The 19,372-nt window shown below is 29.0% G+C and overlaps 2 protein-coding genes across 11 annotated transcripts in view; one reads left to right on the forward strand and one right to left on the reverse strand.

Moving 5' to 3' along the window:
- The window catches only part of LOC148230548 (uncharacterized), a 314,285-nt gene that overhangs the window by 270,109 nt on the left and 24,804 nt on the right, over positions 1-19,372 (forward strand). The window lies entirely within an intron of this gene.
- The window catches only part of Stacl (SH3 and cysteine-rich domain-containing protein), a 256,042-nt gene that overhangs the window by 44,039 nt on the left and 192,631 nt on the right, over positions 1-19,372 (reverse strand). For all 10 annotated transcript variants that reach the window (XM_088194609.1, XM_088194606.1, XM_088194603.1 and 7 more), the window contains 5 exons: positions 16,624-16,704; positions 16,350-16,550; positions 14,895-15,023; positions 12,883-12,960; positions 12,262-12,330 (listed from right to left, as the gene is read on the reverse strand). In XM_088194609.1, the coding sequence (XP_088050735.1) occupies positions 12,262-12,330; positions 12,883-12,960; positions 14,895-15,023; positions 16,350-16,550; positions 16,624-16,704 (558 nt within the window). The remainder of the gene's footprint in view (positions 1-12,261; positions 12,331-12,882; positions 12,961-14,894; positions 15,024-16,349; positions 16,551-16,623; positions 16,705-19,372) is intronic.

The raw sequence follows: 19,372 nt of genomic DNA on the forward strand, positions 1-19,372 counted from the left end.
AAGACTCATAATTGCAGATATTAGATAATACAGAATACGTGTACACACATATGTAATTTATTCATGAAAACTTTTTTAAAGTTACCATTATGAATCGAATTACGAATGGATACATTTATATTATTACAACAAAACATACTATACAAATAAAATCTGTAATATTCACTCAATGGTGCAGTTTTAAATTTTTGTAATATTTTCTAAATTCACATGCTTTTAATCCATAATCTCAGTATCTAACCAATAATTATAGCAATAGACTAATAGTCTTACCATTATTAGTAGTCTCATATGACTACTGATATTAGTAAAGTCTTAATATGTTCTTAATGTTTTTAAATTTAAACTATTCAACCCCTTAAATACTGAATCAAGTTTCATAAAAAGTCAGTTATACATTAAAAAATTAAAAGATTTAATTTATGCAGCTTTTTAGTTAAATTGCGATTGCCTTTTTGTGTCACAATTTTTCATAAAATAAAACCACAAATTTAAGACTTTTTTGGGGCTTGAAACCTGAAAACCGCGAAAATGTCAATTAAATTACAACAAAATATTTTTGAATCAATGTATAATATAATATATAGTATGTGATAAATATGCCACCTTAAATGTTCTCATCATTATTTTTTAAGATTGAAAGCTAAATTTTTTTTGTTATAAATAAATAAGTAATAACAATATTAAGTGCAAGATTATCTATATCAGATTGAATATTTCATTAGAGGACTGTCAAATTAACATTTTGATAAAATATAATATCTAATATTTATTTTGGTTTGTAAAACCTGAGGTACCCCACAGGATACACGATATTTGTTGTTTGTAAGATTAATAGCCTTTCATCCAGGAGTATAAATGTTTATTAATATATTATCAATAAAATTAATAATGCGAATTAACGCAGTTCTGAAATTTTGAAAACTTGTCAAGAACTACACAATTTGGGGGCATATTGGTCATTAAAAAAAAATGAATTTATAGTTAATAGGTCATTTTTCTACTGATCTACGAACAATTCAAAAATATATATATGAATATCATTGTTGTATACTATTGCTTTAAAATAATATAATACAATGGATAAATTGTTTTATTTTTCACTTATATATCTATTTACTTTCTTGAAAGATCAGATTAACTTTGATGCGTGTTTATTAAAAAAAACATGTAAGGATTTAGTCATAAACAAGGATCAGCAAGTTTATCAGTAGTAAACATCACAATAAATTTATAGTTACTGTGTAAACAGTACGTGGCGTATTAAAAGTTTTTACAAATATTGTTTATTTTGTATTAAACTAAATTAAAAGTGACTTATAAGATATTTTCTGTATATTATAAAGTTTACGTTGAACGAATTAGAGACATCTGTTGAACGTTCTTGAAACTAAAAATAATTAAAAATCCATGTTTGTGTCACGTTATCATATGATATTTTGATCATATATTTTTATGTTGTTTTATTAAGATACAGTACATTTTTAGTAGTATTTATAGATAAAAAAATGAAGCACTCACCAAATGTGTACGTATCTTGAACCAGCCCATTTTCACTTATTATTTACACCGTAAATATGTTTTACTTATTAGTAATAATAATACTTTAAGGGTAAATTGACAAAAAGGTTAATCTAAATATCACATATGATTGATAAGGTGTGCGAATCGACGCGTCCGACAAAGGACTCGAAGGATGTGTGCGTGTAAATGATATTAATTTTTAGTGTACACTTTGCGCTTTAGTCTCGTGTCACATTTGAAAGATTTTTTTACACTGAACGAGCGTCATTTTGCGGAAAAATCCGGGAAAACGTCACCGAAAACCGTTCGGAAGGTGTACATTGCCGGGACCTTCCACATTGTGGAACCGCCTGACGGTGCCTTTGCAGATGCGCATGGGAGGCGCGCGGCGGGATTTTAATTTTCGAAAATTAACCAAGGATCAAAAGGACAATTCAAAGCATTTTAAAAATAAAGAAAAATATTTTATATACTATAGATAGTTGGAAAGACGATAGATATACGAAGTCGGGAAAAATTTTGGGACACTTTGATTAAGTAAATAGGTGACCTAACTACTTAAATAGGTAAACCTAACGCGGGCAGAATTTTTGCAAAACAGTATTTTTGGATCATTACTGATATTTTTTGTATTCAAATTCAGCAATTGGTAAAGACTAAAACGATTTTTAAATATTTTTTTAAAAGTTTTTAGGTAACAGCGGGCTTTAATTATTTTCTTAATTATTAGCAAAGAAAATTTTGTCAGTAATTTCTCCTGTTGTATATAATATACAGATTACAGAAAATATTTATCACTGGCAAGATTATAAATTAAAACAGCATATTGAAAGGATACAGTTGTTGCCACTAAGGCTTAGTAAACTCTGCCACGCCTTGCAGACCCTAGCGGAAACGGCATTGTTGCCAACTAAGTGGAAAATACATATTCATTGTTAAATATTTTAATTGCATAACTAAACTCTTAGTTTTTTGCCTATATTTATAATATATAATATTGGTTCGGTAAAAGGCCATGAAATTTAAAGTTTCCTGAGCTTATCCTATATTTTTTTAATTTGGTGAAAGCAAATTTAAATTTTTTTATTTATGTAAAATAGAAATATTATGCGTTAAAATTATTATAAACATAAAAATGTTAATGTTTTCTCGAATAAAAAATGCATGGGAGTATTAGCATGCATTAAGAAATATCGTCTAGTATTAAAAAATACAATACCTATAAAAGTGAAAGAAGTACACAATATTTTTTTAGAGAAATGAAAGCTTGAAACGAGCTTAATTTGGTGAATATATTTTTTTTACAGCATTACAATTTTGCTTTTATTTATAATTGTTTTAATTATTAAATAATGTTTTTTTTTTAATTTCGCTGCTAGTATGATGATAGAGAGTACAATAAATAACTAATAATGATTTTAAATGAGATTTCGTTTCTCAATATTGTTCTGTGGCGGCCCACATGTGTCACACGGACGGGAAAATATTCACAAAATTTAATTCCCGAACCATCTGCCAGCGAGGTTAATCATATGAGCTGGGTTCACAGAGGGTGTATCAAAGAGGCTTAGCCATTTGCCGATAACTTTCAGAAGGGCGCCCTTAGAGATTGCACGAAGACTAGGATCTCAGAGTACCTGCCTCTATTATATAAGAACTGTGCCAAAGCGCCTATGCCTCCTAAAAGACCGGTGTTAAAGAACCTATACCTCCTAGTGACTGCATACTCCAAATACCACGTCCCCAGAGAGCCTACGCCTCATGGATACTGTGAAGCAGCATTGTTGTTTGTATTTTTGAAAATTGCACTATATATGTATGATATATGTATGTATTTTTCAAGGACTTTATCATATGTAAATATGCTAATAAATTTTGTGATTAGTTTATATTAGAATAGAATCGATCGATCAAGTATATGATTGTCTTTATAATTATTTTTTAGCTCGATTTCGCGTAGAAAATTATTTTTGGGTTCGTCCTAACGAACCACCCTTGACTTTCCTATCGATGTACACACCCGAGAGTAATGCGCAGGCTTAGAATTCGCTCTGGATCCAAAAGGTATTATATCAAAGATACAGGTTAAAAGAGCCTTTTGGTTACCTGGCGGAATGGCCATGATGCATACAGGTGAATGATGAATGCGTTGACCCTGTTTTTCTCAATGAAAAACTACGCCATTTGGCTTAGATAGTCTAAAATTTTTAAAAAATAGGATAAAAATTAGAAGCTTATTTTAATTACATCTTGAGTTTTTAGAAAATTTTCTATCATTAAAACATTCAGCTGAAAATATTTTGAAATATTAACCAAAAGATTATCTGTAAATATATCAAATGTTAATCGATTATATATTCATAATATGTTTTTAAAGGTGTGATTCTAATTATTTATAATTTAATTTACAGTGCACAATATAATTAATAAATTTCATTATATATTAATAATATAGCGAGGTTTCAAACCTATATAAAATACTTTGCTGGTGTAGTAAAATATATTAATATATCAAATCAACCATAGATGGCAATAGTCAAAATTTTCGAATTAAAGATTTATTTTAAAGACATTTTACTATGTAAAATATATAAAAAAAAACAGTAAAATAAAAATAAAAATATGCACTAATACTATAATTTAATTGTAGTATAAATTTTAGTACATTTTCTCTGTAATACATTTATAAAAAAATAAATACTTTCTTACTTTTTCATTTCGGTTTTCGTTCCTATTCAATTAAAAATATATATATTGGTTCAGTTTTACTTTTCGTTCCGGAATGAATACCAGTTTTTACGGTTTTCGGTTTAGTTCCTAGTAATTTATTTTTAAATGTTTTTATTTGTATCAAATTTAATTTTCCACTATATTTTGAAACATTTAATTTCTTTAATTGTTTATAAGCAAAATATATTAATTGATACAAAAATATATTATAAACAATAATAATTAATTAAAGGTATATTAATTAGAACTATAAGTATATAAATAGATATATAATATGATAACAATATAATTTATTCAGCGAAACACATGTAAACAAAGCATATTTGTATATTTACGGTTGAAGAATACAGGATTCATAGGTATATTTATTTATAATTAAAAAATGGGAATGTTACCTCAGATTATTAATGTATGTTTCAATGTATTTTCATTTAAGTTATTTCGTTTGTCTCTCAAAATAAATTTTAAGCTAGAGAAAGCCCTTTCAAGTACCATTGCAATTTTTATTTTCCTCACAAAAATTTAAAAGATGTTTTTTTTCTGTCTAATCTTTGTACATGGTTAAAGTTTTTTAATATGAATTCAATGTTCACATCAGTAGAAATAAGAAATCTATATGACTCTATTGCCAATTTTCTACTTCTTAAAAGTCGTCTACCTTTTCATCGGATGTTTCACATAATGATTATGCTTGTTCATTTGTGATTTAAATTGATTTCTTTAAAGATATTAAAAAAATATAAATAAAATAATTTGTTGCAAATATTTTCAAATATTGCAAAGTTTGCATTTTTGTGAATACGTGCTTGAACATGAACCGAACCGAAATAAACCAATATTTTTTCGATTTTGTTTGGTACTTGTTTATTATCACGGCTCCCGCCACACGGAGCCACGCTCATATTTAACAGTTGCGAAACGTCCAATTGCTGTTTAAAGCTACATATGTTAAAATTATTTTATCAGTGATTTTTAATCTGTGGGTCACATAAGGACAAAATAAAAATCATAAAATTAATTTTATTCTACTTTGTTTTATTTTAAAAAATATTTACAAAGAAACTGAATATTTAAAAATTTATTTTATTATACTATGTTTTAATTTAAAAAATATTTACAAAGAAACTGAATATAAATAAAATAAAAGAAAAAACGATAGTTTTGGGGATTAGTTTAAGAAATGCATTAATTTAATAAAAAAATGTAACATATGTTACTTTGAACAGCAATTGGACGTTTCGCAACTGTTAAATTTGAGGAATCGTGATAATAAACAAGTACTAAATAAATTTAATACATTACGTCAATTATTATTATTTTAATTAGTTTTAAAATATTAACTTTCTTTGTAAATAAATATTTAAACTATAGATAAAACAAAGTAAAATAAAATATTTTTTATCATTTTAATTTTAATTTTGGGTGACTTACAGATTTCAAACTAATTTTAACATATGTAATATTACAAGTCAAAACATTTGATTGTTTTTTGTTTTTAATTCATTTTAATTGTAAAGTTATAATATTTCACGAGGCGAAAATAATGCCAAACAACTTTCACCCATGCGCCGAATTGCTTCAGTGTATGTGTGCAAACGAGGTATTAGCCTGTCACTAATCGACCAGTACACTAGTAATACTTAGTAGTATCCATACGACCTGGGTGATTTAACAGTTATGCTCAAAGAAAACAGTAAGGGGAATCTTGACATTCGATCAAACTAGACGCGCTTTTTTTTGTTTTGGCTTTTAATTATAACTTTCTTTCGACAATCATGAACTCATTATTCTTTACCTGCAATGACGCGTTGAACCAATTCTAAGTAATCGACTTCAACAATTGGTCTAAAAGTTCTGAAACAAATTTGCCTACTACTCGTTTTATGCCCATAATATCAGTAAAATTGCTTTACTACTACTCAGTTAATATGACTGACAAATAACATGCGCATCACTGGAAGTGGTATCAAGGTAAGAAAAACTTCGTATAACATATTAATATATTATATGCTTAGCCTTTGAAGTAAATAGTGAAACCATAGGAGAACAATAGATATCCTTTCCCTTAATGGTACATCGATGTATGTATTTTAGAACATTAAGTAATATAACTACCAGTAACAGACAAACACCATAAATAGCATGAATGCATAACACTTTAATAATTCACGTGGGATTTCACAGAAAAAAGGATTGACGGATTCTATATTTAGCTACGTGATAATTTTTAACCGGCTTATAAAAAAATTACCAATATTTTCAAAATTTATTTATCATGAATAGATTAAATTGACAAGCGGAGGCGGTCTAATTGACTGATGAAAGTGCCGAATTCGGCATGGCCTTTGACATTTCCGATTTTAATGGTTCAGAAATAGTATGCATTACAAAGTTGAGCGATTCAAAATCAAAAATTAATAGTTAATAAAACGGATATTCCGATGGAAGTGTTAAAAAATTTATTTCACGTGTCGGTAGTCTAACGTGAAATGAAAACGCACGTGAAATAAAAACGCACACACGAATGCTTTTTATCGCCATTGATATTCGAAGCCAATGAATGTATCGTATAACGTATATATTATAATATATATAACAAAAATAGATGTAGCGTTCGTGTAAATTTTCATTATTTTCTAAAATTAGCACATCATATCATAATAAATGTATCAGTAGGTCTAATAGTATGAAATAAATAACATATTAGCATTTCAGTACCGGTAAAGACGTACACGTATATATATACTTTTATATGTAAACTAGCATCCTTGATTCGTTAGTAAAATTATTAATACAGCTTTTTGCTATTGGCTTAACAAATTTATGGAAAACAACGGTAATTTAATCAATTTATAAAACAACCTCAGTGTCAAAAGCAGATGTAATCAGCGAAATTTAAACGACAGTAAATAATAGTTATAATAAATAAAATTACTTTAATAAATTGAGCATCTGTTTCATTTCATTTATCACAAGAATATACATACGTATGATTAAGGTTTAATAAGATCAAGCTCGCAGATGTGACCTTTCTTTTAATCCGGGCAATTAAATTATGTATCTCGTCCTAAGATAATCAAGTTAAGCTATGCCAATAAAATAATACCACATCAAAAAGAGCCATATCAAATTTGTTCTCAAAAGATTTGCTTAATTCTTGATGTTAATTTGCGTAATCCATTAATAATATAAGCTTCGGTAAATTAATTATTAAATATAGATCTAAGATACAGACCCATACAATTTAAACTTTATTGTGTATTATGCAACAATGTATACCGTCTTTTTCCGAAAATAAGACACTGTCTTACTTTCTTTTTTGGTCCAAAATACGCGCTAGGGCTTATTTTCGGGGGAGGGCAAAAATAAAAGTATATTTATATATTTTTATTTAATATTTATTTATTTTACACAGAATACAGAAATTTAAATTTATTCAATTACAGTCGTGTCATCTTCTTCTGGAACATCGTCATAAATGATGAAATTCTGAAGTCTGTTCTGATTTTCTTCCAAATTCATTTCCTGTTGAATCATTGGTCCGAATCTCTCATGTCTTGCAATATAGCTATCGTTAAATGAATACTTTTTGTCTAAGTAGCCTGTTCGTAGTGCATTGGAAACACAAACAATTTTGTCCCATGAATTTTTTACCCAATTCACAACTTCTTGTAAGCCTGGTTTTACAAAATTACCTCGATGATTTCTCACCATTCTGTTTTCAATATATTCATTGATTTCCATCCGCAAATGATCCTTGAATGGCTTGTTTATTGCAATGTCAAGTGTCTGGAGGTAAGCAGTCATTCCTGCCGGAATCATTATTTGATCGATCTTCCTCTCAGCAAGAAAGTTTTTCATGTCTTTAGCACGGTGTGTACTGGCTGAATCCCAAACTAGTAAACCTCTATTTTGACCCCTCAACAGTGGTGGCAGCATAAAATCAACCCACTTTCTTATAACTGCTTGGGTGCACCATGCTTTTTCACTTTCAATGACATAAATTCCTGAAATGCGTTTAATCTGGTCTTTTTTACCTTTAGTGATTAAAAATGGCGATACTTTCTTGCCATCTAGACGAATCGCCAAAATACAGGTAACACGTGCACTATCGTAACCGGTAGAAGGAACGTAAATTGACGAGGAAGCCTTGTGGTGAACCGTCGTTTGAACTCCTTGGCCTAGGAATACCGCGGTCTCATCCATAGCAAGCATGTTGGAGAGTTGGTATTTCGAAAAATCGATGCCATCAACAAAAAGCTTAAACGCAAGTGCACGTTTAACAACTTCATTGTCTTCCAGCTTAAACATTGTTGTTGATCTCCTTAGAGACAGTTCATGTCGTTGAAGGAAGTTGTCCATCCAGTGTGACGATGCTTTAAATTCTTCTGTGGATATATTAAATTCAATTGCTGTTTCAAGAGCAAACTTTTGAATATCAGCCCTGCGCACAACCAAAGCCATTGCTCTCCTGTCGGCAATCCATTCCCAGATGCATTCTTCCAACTCAGAAAATAACGGCTGCCGACCTGATCCAACTCTGCGTTTTTTCTCATTTCCTTGGCCCACCAGTTGACACAGGTTATCGTAGTCTGCACGCCATTTGCGAACCATACGGAGATTCAGCATCTTCTCTTTACAGAAGGTTACAAGATTTACACCCCTGGAGTCTTCCACGATTCCCTTTTTGTACTCGACGGAATAGCTCTTTCGTTTTGTACTCATTTTAACTGAGGATAAAAATTATTCACTTTATAAAAAATAAAATTACGTATGAGGAAATAATCAGACTTACAAGACTGAAATGAACAAGTGTTATACCTGCACTGTCGCACAATGCATACTGCTGCCTTAGTTGTATTTTTAAGATAAATTCCTAGAATTAATTTTGACATGTGCTGGTGCATTGCTTGAAATGAACTGTAGAGGTAAACAATGAATTTCTCGGAATATTTTGTTTCAAACATTTCTATGAAATACGAGTAGGTATAAGGGCAGCTAAACATACTTAATACATCAACAGCATTTTTTAACGAATTTTTTTTCACATTATTTTAACTAGGGCTTATTTTCGGGGGAGGGCTTATATTCCAAAAACTCCTGAAAATCACGCTAGGGCTTATTTTCGGAGGATGTCTTATTTTCGGAAAAAGACGGTAGTAGACTGATTTAGTAAGAGTTCTTTTATACTTCCACTAGCGGCTTAAATCGGATTTTAAAGTCTCGAGTCTTAACTGTGAAACTAATATCGATAATACAACATATGTATGTATATATGTAATTTAACTTAAACTCAGTATTAATATTAAGCATCAGATTTACAACGAAATCAAATTATGAAAAGCAAAAAGGTGTATTTTTAGACGTGAAAATGTATAATTTATGTAAAATTTATTCTAAGAATGCTCATTGTGAAAAAAAATTGTTCTTATTCAAAGAATTTTATTTCTGACAGTTTATTGAGGTAGTCAGTAAATATATTAAATTAATATTTTTGTATATATGGTTATGTATTAGCATTTTTGTGCTTCAATGATATGAATATACATACATATACTTATATAAGGGTAAAAGAATTGTTGAAATATTTTTGCATACGAATACGAAAAATAAATAGGGAGGATAGAAAGAAGCACCACAATATTCATCATTCAACAAAAAGTTTTTGTAGTGTATGAAATCGTTCAATATCATTAATAATTAATTTAGTATACATTAAATCTTTAAGTTCTATGTCTGCTTTTTGGGCACGTCACAAATCATTTAATCGTGTCTTTAATAAACCCCATATTGATTTTCCCTTTTGCACATTCAAACTATTATACATATATATATATATATATATATATATATATATATATATATATATATATATATATATATATATATATATATATATATATATATATATATATATATATATATATATATATATATATATATATATATATATATATATATATATATATATATATATATATATATATATAAAGGTGTTTTATGTTAAATTTTTATAAAGTGATTCCAGGACCACCTGTTTAGCAAGAATTTATTTAGTCATAAATACGCGTTAAAAGCGTAATAAATATTTTCGACTTGCCGAACAAGTGTATTTGTCACGACGACGCCGAGACGAATACATTTTTATGTGAGACACTTATTTCGAATGGATGAAAAGCATGTGGGGGTATATATTGATTCAAATAAATGTTATATTACTTTGATAAGAGCCGACAGGTTGGTATAATATGTGACAAGTTTTAATTTGTAATGAATTTTATTGCTAATGTTTTATGTGTCTCTCCATCTTCTCTTTATTAAACAAATAAATGTGTAACTGTATCTATATCGTATCCAAGTAGACACAGCTTGACCTACATTACAGCACAAGAGAGATTGGTTCCCCTTATCGGGTAATTTAATAAATTACAGGTATATACAATACACACATACTTCGATCAAATTTGTTAGTGCAGTGAAAGCCTCTATTGTGTCAGATTCGAAGCGCGGTGTTGATATGCGTCCCATCATCGCAGGACGCATTCAAAGGACACTCGAGGATCCTTTCAACAATGAATACGGCGCACATTGTTTGTCTGAAAGCGAGCCCCTTTCAGCTGAAAGATTACACGAAAAGTGTAAGGTGGGAACGGAAACGGAGGTGGGCAAGAAGTGTTAAATGGTACCCGAGCCGAGTGAAGACTGTAATAATAATGTAATGGACCGCTTGCTTGATGGATCGTCAACATTATTCTTGGATATGAATTTCGTTATTTTGGCTCCAAAGAGAAAGGGAAAGTCTATAAAAATGAGCTATCACTAAATAAAAGAGTGTAAACAAAATATTTAGTATAATTTTAATACTGTATAGTTATCTTTTTATTAATAAAGAAAATATTTTTAAGACTTGTTTTATTTTTCTACTTAATGTTTTAGGATTTTAAATAAAAAAAGTTATTTTATTGTATATTTTCCAGCAATAATGATTGCGAGTGGCGAAACTCAAACGTATAGAATATAAGGGATGGATTAAAATTATCATTATGATAATTTTAATCAGGTCCTGAAAAAAAGTACTAATTTTCGGATGATTTTATTTTATGTAAATAATTTAAATAAAAATATAATATAAATATACTGTAAAATAACTAACAAAACATCTACATATGTTATAGGTGTATAAATGTGGTTCATATCAAATAATTTTCCAATAAGAGTGATAGAGCTTTGAATTGTAACACTCGATATGTTCGTTATTTATTTGTCATGTTCATGTGACAATTCTATTTTGTAGTGTTTCACAAGTCATTTTAGCAGACCTCACAATTCATCATTAAGTTAAAGAAATTGAACTCACTAATTTTTTTTATAGATACATTTATAACAATTTCTATGAGCAGAAATAGCATATTGTTAGAGATTTTTTTCCTAATATGTACATACGACTTGATTCGATTTTAATTAATTACGAATGATTGACTGAAATTGTATATATACAATAATAACTAATGTTTAACTTCCAGACAGGATAGACATTAAAAAACATAAGGGAGTAATAGTAATCGAATTATACCATTTGTGTATTGTGCTAGTTAAATTTTATAGCTTTCCCCACTGCTATATTTAAAAAAAATGCATTCTAGATAGTGGTTATGTATCAGTCCTACGATCGAGTTGTTCGAGGGCATAAGGTTAAATGATAATTCTAAATTTAATGTTTAGAACACATCCTTCTTTGGTCCTCAGCCTTCGACATGTTGAAGTGACAATTACTACTTGAGTGAACTCAACCCAGTGTGCCCTAGTTAGTGAAGGTAAGTTTTGTCGCTCGTGTCCACACAATAAACATTTGTTAATTGACTCGTTAACTTCAACCGAAAAATAACGAGCTTTTTTTAAAGTTGAAACCTTAAGTTTTGTTTAATTCCGGAAATAATTACAAAAATAGTATAAATAAAATATATATATAGCAAGCAATAAGGCTATAAATAATAAAATATAACTTACTTGTGCTTTAACTGCTGATAGATGTATCTGGGCGACTCTCAAATCGAACTTTTTCATAGATATATCCTCCTGAAAATTAGACAATTTTTTATTACAATCAACGTTTATGATAATAAAGCTTTTGTTTATGATGTCATTTTTTCCATGCATATTTAACATATTAACAGATCAAATACGTCTTTATGACAAGACTGAAAGAGGATATGGGTTACAATAACGTTTCAAGAGCATGAAAGCTTAAAAATGTGAATATTTCACGTCCGAATTTGTCAGTAACGACAATGCTAAACGACGCTTAAGGGTGCCGAATTCGTACAATATGGAAATTAGAAAGCGGCCGTTGACGATTATGTATTTATGGTAATCGTACGCAAATGCGAAAATTTGTACCGGAAAGATGTACTGAAAAACAAATAGCCAGCGGGGAAATTCTGTCATGGCACAATTTTGCTACAGCGTAACGTTTGTATTCAATGGTGTTACGCGGAATAAAAAATAAATGGTTGGTGCTTTTATGGTGCAAAAATCGTTTTCCTTGCAAAGAAATAAGGTGTAAAAATATATTATAAAAACATGCGGATGATCTTTTTTTTGTAAATTTTATTATATAAATAAACAAACCTGCAATTCATTGGCTTTGTTGTATAGATGACTTTCTAAAGATCGTTGCTGCATTCTAACCAATGTATCTAAAGAGTCCTATAAAATTAAATTATGATATTAATCGATAGAACTTATTACATGCAAGTTATATTAAAATGTTCGGTAATGATAGAGAAGTATGTAATGCTTTTTATTGATTGGTTCGTAGTTTTCTCGATGACTCCTCTGAGCTTGCTGTGAAAAAATATTGTGTAAATTAAATATATAATATAACAAAATAAAATTAAAATATAAAAAAAAACTTGTTCTCTATAAATAAAAGTCATATATAGTTATAATCAAATTTTACAATTATAAACTAAAGTTTTTTTCTAAAATATATCCGCCGGACACAAGGACAGATCTATCCGAGCTTTGCCACACATACAAACTGTCATACAAAGTCCTATCTCTACAGTATTAAAAGAATAATTTATTACTTTATCACCAAAATCTTATTTTTGAATTTAGCGGCAACTTTGGCGCAATTAATGAAGGTCCGGGTCGTAAAATCACTTTTTTAAGTGACAAATTTTATTAACAAATACTGTAAACCGTCGTTTTCGCGCACACACTCGCAAACTCGGATCTGCGTGTATGTGTCCGATCCGTTCGTTTTGAGCACGGCAGCAGACAGACAGCGGACAGACAAATCTGTGTCTTTTCTTATCACACACGATTGGATTTGTCCGCCAGATTTACGACGGACAGATCCATTAGAACAATCCGCGCGTGTATGGCCAGCTTATGGCCAAGTTTTAAATAAATAAAATCAATAAAATCAGAATAAAAGTTATTTTGATTACTTAAAAACATTGACATTTATTTTAGGATTACCTAATATAAAAATATATATTGTGGGGCCTATTTATATTTGTAAATAGATTTTGGTATGGCCAAAATTTGGCAGCACTTGGGTCACTGGTGTGACAGTTTCCCTTTATTGGCAATCTTCGGCGCTCGCACCCCGTATATTTACTAATACTTCATATCGCAATAAATTACTACTGCAGCGGCTCAATCTGTGTCTAATTGCCACCCGTCACTAAACTATTGACCGCCAACATTGAGTTATATACACAAAATGTAATTTATTGCGATATGTAGTTGTTACATGTTAGTATAATTACGGGGCGCGAGCGCGCGATGGCGCGCGTACCGAACGCGCCAATGATTGCTAGTAGAGAGAAACCGTCACGCCAGGGTTACCAAGTGTCGCCAAGTTTTGGCCATATCAAAAATATATAAATATAAATAGGCCCCACAATATGATATAAAAAATATAATTTTCAGATAATTTATTTATAATTAAAGTAATTATTATTTTTATTTGAAATAAAAATAAAATACTAGATTCTAATCTGCTCCACATTGCTAAATATATTATTAAAAACACCTTAAAAATGTATAAGCTGTACACATGTACATAGTATATGTCAAACTTAATTTTAATTTCATAACTAATTTAAATAATAGAAAAAACGACAGTTTCAGTCTACATTTGGATACAAATTTTAATGGTATTTCTAGTTAAAAAACATATTTGTTTTAAATCTTTACTAAAAGTTGTTTAAGTTTCAATTCGAAGAGCATATTGAAATATAAGTTATAATACTTTTTTGAGGCAAATATTTACTGAGCAATTATTATGAATCAGATTATCATAATCTCTATAATTTTTAACATTGAGTTTAGTAATAATGAAAAAAAGACTGTTACATATATTTCATCAATCTTAACTATTAAGAAAGTTACGTTTCTAATAAAAGTAAAAATATTAAAATACAGAATTTTCTTATCCGTTAATCGGGAGTGTCTCGAGTTCGCAAACTCCAAGGTGAAAAATTTTAGTCTGTTAAAATATTCTCCATATTTCGGCAAAGTTATAATTGGACTTGGTGTGTTTAAAGGCCGTTCAACGATGTCGAGCGATAAAACTGTGTCATGTTTTACAATAATAATTTTAAACGCTACGCTTTCCTCTCACATACCTGTAATTGTCTGATTTGTAATTCCAAGTCTAAGGCTTCTTTCTTCAAAGAGTCATAATTGGATCTAATTTGCATTGGTCCCAGCCTTTCTAGCACGAGCTCGTCCTTCAAGGCAGGTGGAAGGTTCTCCTGTGAAATACATATTATGTACATAAATACATACATATAAAAATAAACGATCGATGTAGACTAGAAAAGTTCTTATTTGTAATAGTATGCCTAAAAAATACTTTTTAAAATATGAGATAAACGTTGCTCTAAATCTGTAATTAATTTACTAATATTTTTTGGCATAAATAATTGATGTAAATATTTAAAAATAATTTAGAGTATAGTTTATATAGCTGATTAAGGTTTTTGTTGCATTTGAAATAACTTTTATTATTATAAAAGATTATCCTTCTAAAAATTCATCTCCGCATATGAAAATGGACTATTGCTGAACGATAAAGGGAAATTCTAGCAAGATGGTTAACACATTTAGAGGCGCTGCTTAACCCTAATAAGAAAATAATAATAATAAATACCCTAATAGACCCGCAAGTAAATTACAACATTCAGTAGTTAGTACTCACGACTGGCAACCTAAAAAATAACCCAATAACCAAAACCAAGGCTGGTTAAGCTATATTAAATTTATAAAAAATACTATAAAGAAACTGGATTAGACAATATACAAGGTGAACTCATCAAGTATGTTTGTGATACATTATTATCAAGCTTACTGTAACTAACATGTGGTATGAAGGGAAGAAAATATGAACAAAGAATGAATAATTGGACTACTTTAACTACTTGTTTAACATACATACATATTATGTATTATAAGATACTTTCAAACATACTACACCAAAGAGAATATATTAAATTTCGCCCTAGAAGATCAACGGTTGATTGCGGAAATATTATCATAGACATAATAAGCAGATTCAAATTTCACGAAGCATCTTTAAACATTTTTTGTGGGTTTATAAACATTGTTGAGTTTTCGATGTCGATTACTAAATATATACAGAGTACGGATTCATTCCGATATATAGGAAGGATTAAGAAGCCAACACAGACAAAGACAAGGTGAAACCTCAGCATGTTTCTTATCCAATATCGCTTTGGAGAAAGCAATTAGAGATTCTGGGGTCGATAAAGCAATCTGAGACTCAAGAGCGACATTTTGCCTGTTAAACGCGTCTTTGACATTAGCATAGGCAAAGTTTTATCTGCAGTATATTTTTCGTATAGAGGAAGCAAACCAAAAACTATTCTCATTTAGTCATACAAAACATCGTATTAATCTTGAATATTTTTTTACTAAACTTTCGAAAAACATCTTATACATAACCAAATATATTAAATACGCATAAACTAATTCTATAATTTTAATTATGTTAATTTTAGTTATGTGAGGTTTTATTGTACTACTTCTGAATTTTTTTTCTTCTTTTCAGAGCTACTCACCGACGCGTGTATGTCGTTGGCGTCGTTCTCCGTGTCGTTGTGGTGCAGGGGCGTTGCCACAGGAGGGGCAAAATTCCTTTTCGTCGATCTATTGGCATTCGGTGTGGGCAGGGACCTGGCCAAATGGGCCAAATCGGTGGTGCCACTAACCGCTCGACATTGTCCACTCAGTCCGTCGTATCTTCTGACTTGATCTGAGGCCTTGAACACCATAGCACACATTATCATTTTATATTTTTGCGATAAAAAAAGGTTGAAGAACGCAAAATGTTACCCTGGACGATACTACTTCGGCTCCCTGCAAAATGGAGTCAGACAATACGGAACAAAGGTCGGTGTATATCTCTTCCAGTTCCTGTGAAAAAAAATATTAATATGTTTAATAGTGAAAATAATATTATTTAAATATATTTTTATTGACTTTAAATCTAATAGTTGTCAGAAACTTATAGACCATTACAATGAAATTAATACTAAATCTATACTATAAAACAGAAAACACATGTATCTAACAAAAGAACTCCTCCAAAACAGTGATTAGTAGCGACGTGACATTTGCACATGTCATACTAGCTGCCTCTAGATCAACTTTAATATTTTCAACTTTCAACTTAAAACTTTGTAATTAAAAGTTGAGCTGAACAGCGACATTCTGACTGCAATAACTACGCGATTTAAGTTCCTAAAAATTGTAAAGTTTAAAATATAAACGTTTACGGTTATAACGGACGCAAAATTATATAAGAAAACGAAATAAACACGTTAATCAAGTTATTCTATCTATGTGGCAAAATTATATTTTGCGTTTTAAGTATAATTTTGCGCCATCCCTGTTTTCCGATAAAATCGACTCTAAAGAAAAAATAAATAAACACCATAGCGAAAAACTAATTACAGTAATGGACTTTTTATATTCCTAAATTCAATCCAATAACAAAAACGAGAACATCGTAACTTTTAAAAACAAGACAATGAATTTACTAATTAAAATATAGAGCATAAAACACATTTAATTAAGGAAATCTAAACTATGTATCATATTTAATTATGATTAAAAATGAAAATGCAATGAAATTTGTTTGGAATATTTTCAATGAAAAATTATATATTTTAATGTATTTAAAATCTGAACGTATCTTATATTCTTTGTAAACTATTTTTATTGAGCAATTAAATAAATTTGTTTTTGCCATTAGTCAAAGTTACAAATAATATTTTTTCTCGGAAATGTAATCAGCAAAGTTATCGTTTTTTAGACTAATAATATATTCAAGGCTAAACCATGTTATAAATTATTCTATGCTACAATGAAATTATAAAAGTTCTGTAATTTTTTATAATATTATTAATGCTTTTAGTTATAATTATCTTCAAATAGATTGGAAATGTTTATTGTGATATACTGATACTAAATTTTATTTATTATTCGTAGCGTTAAATTAAGCAATATATGACATTATTTTAAAATAGCACTTAATTTTTACTTTGATTAGTAACCAAAATTATAAAGAGATACAAAAAATAAGCTTTTAGTAAGGCATGGAACTATCAAAATAATTTATATTTAGCTTGAAAATAAATATTTTTAAATAACTAATACATATATAAAATAAAATTATTAAGTGTAATATAATTAAAATATTAATCAATCACTCATTTTTTCATACATTTTTATTAACAGTAATTATACTTTTATGTTAAAATATAAGTTAAACAGTAAATATTAAAAAAAAAAACCACACATTTCGTAGTTATATTCAATCTGTACTTTTAATATAATTTATGCTAAAATAAAATATAATCACATTATGTATTGTATAAAATATAAATATTTTTATGTTACATATATAAATATAAATATATATTACATTTACATAGTATTATAATGTAACCACAAATTCGTGGCATGTAAATCCAGACAGTAAATAACCAAGACGTATGTATATATTTATGGGATCCTTTACGTCTGAAATATATTACTGGTTTTTTCCTACTTATACGCGTTTTAGTGTTTCTGTTTGATATCTTGAAAAAAACAATACTCCATCGCATATAAATCACTAGCGTCGAACGGCCTTAGAAGAAATCCATTTGATAATTTAAATCAATTTATAATACAAATTGTATATTGCATTTCTCGTGAGTTATCATATGTGAGACGTATTAGAGAAAACAAACAACCGAGAAGGTTCACATTTCTGAAGTTGAATGATAGCCAGGGACAGTATGATAAATGTAGATAAAACTAAAGATAAATACGATGGATCTGAAAATTTGACCGTCAAAATCAAACATTGTAACATTTCGCATATGCGAACTCATTCCAGATGAAACATCTTGTATGTTCTGCATTTATTTTTTTATCATTCAAAATATGGCACATATATTCGAGCAGGAATAGAACGAATCAAGTGTGACTGATAAGACCATTGTGAATATTTTTCATTGCTGAATGCGTTTCGTTCATACTTGCTATATTCATATGAATAATATTGAATTCATTTTCAAGGAAAAAATATATTAAAATGTGATTGAAGCTTAGAATTTGCTATGCTATTCATGCTTTTTATATTATTTCAAGCCTGTAATTAATTTAAAAATTTAATTGAAAAGCAATTTCGGCATCCATTCTACTTCTCTTCATAAAGCTTTCACCCCCTTCTATATAGACATAAGCGAGAAAATTATTTGCATACTTTACAATTTCACACAGCGGTTTAAATTATACATACAAATATAAATATGTATATAAAAAGTTTAACGTTGACATTTAATTTTAAAATAAAACAAGAATAATAACACTTATGAATCAAAACTATAATGATTAAAATTCGGTATGGAAAAATATATCAGATATTTCAGAAATATTTGTAGGTGATATGGTGTTTAATTTGTGTAATTTTTATGTGTTTATACTATATTTTTATTTATTAACATAATAGCACAAAAATAATAATAATGCATTATTTTTTATAAGCTCATTTATGCATTTTTAATTTAGAAAGTATTTAATGGGAAAGGGA

This window comes from Plectrocnemia conspersa, unplaced genomic scaffold (genome assembly GCF_051122295.1).
Source record: "Plectrocnemia conspersa isolate PC_06_02 unplaced genomic scaffold, ASM5112229v1 ptg000010l, whole genome shotgun sequence".
NCBI lineage: Eukaryota > Metazoa > Arthropoda > Insecta > Trichoptera > Polycentropodidae > Plectrocnemia > Plectrocnemia conspersa.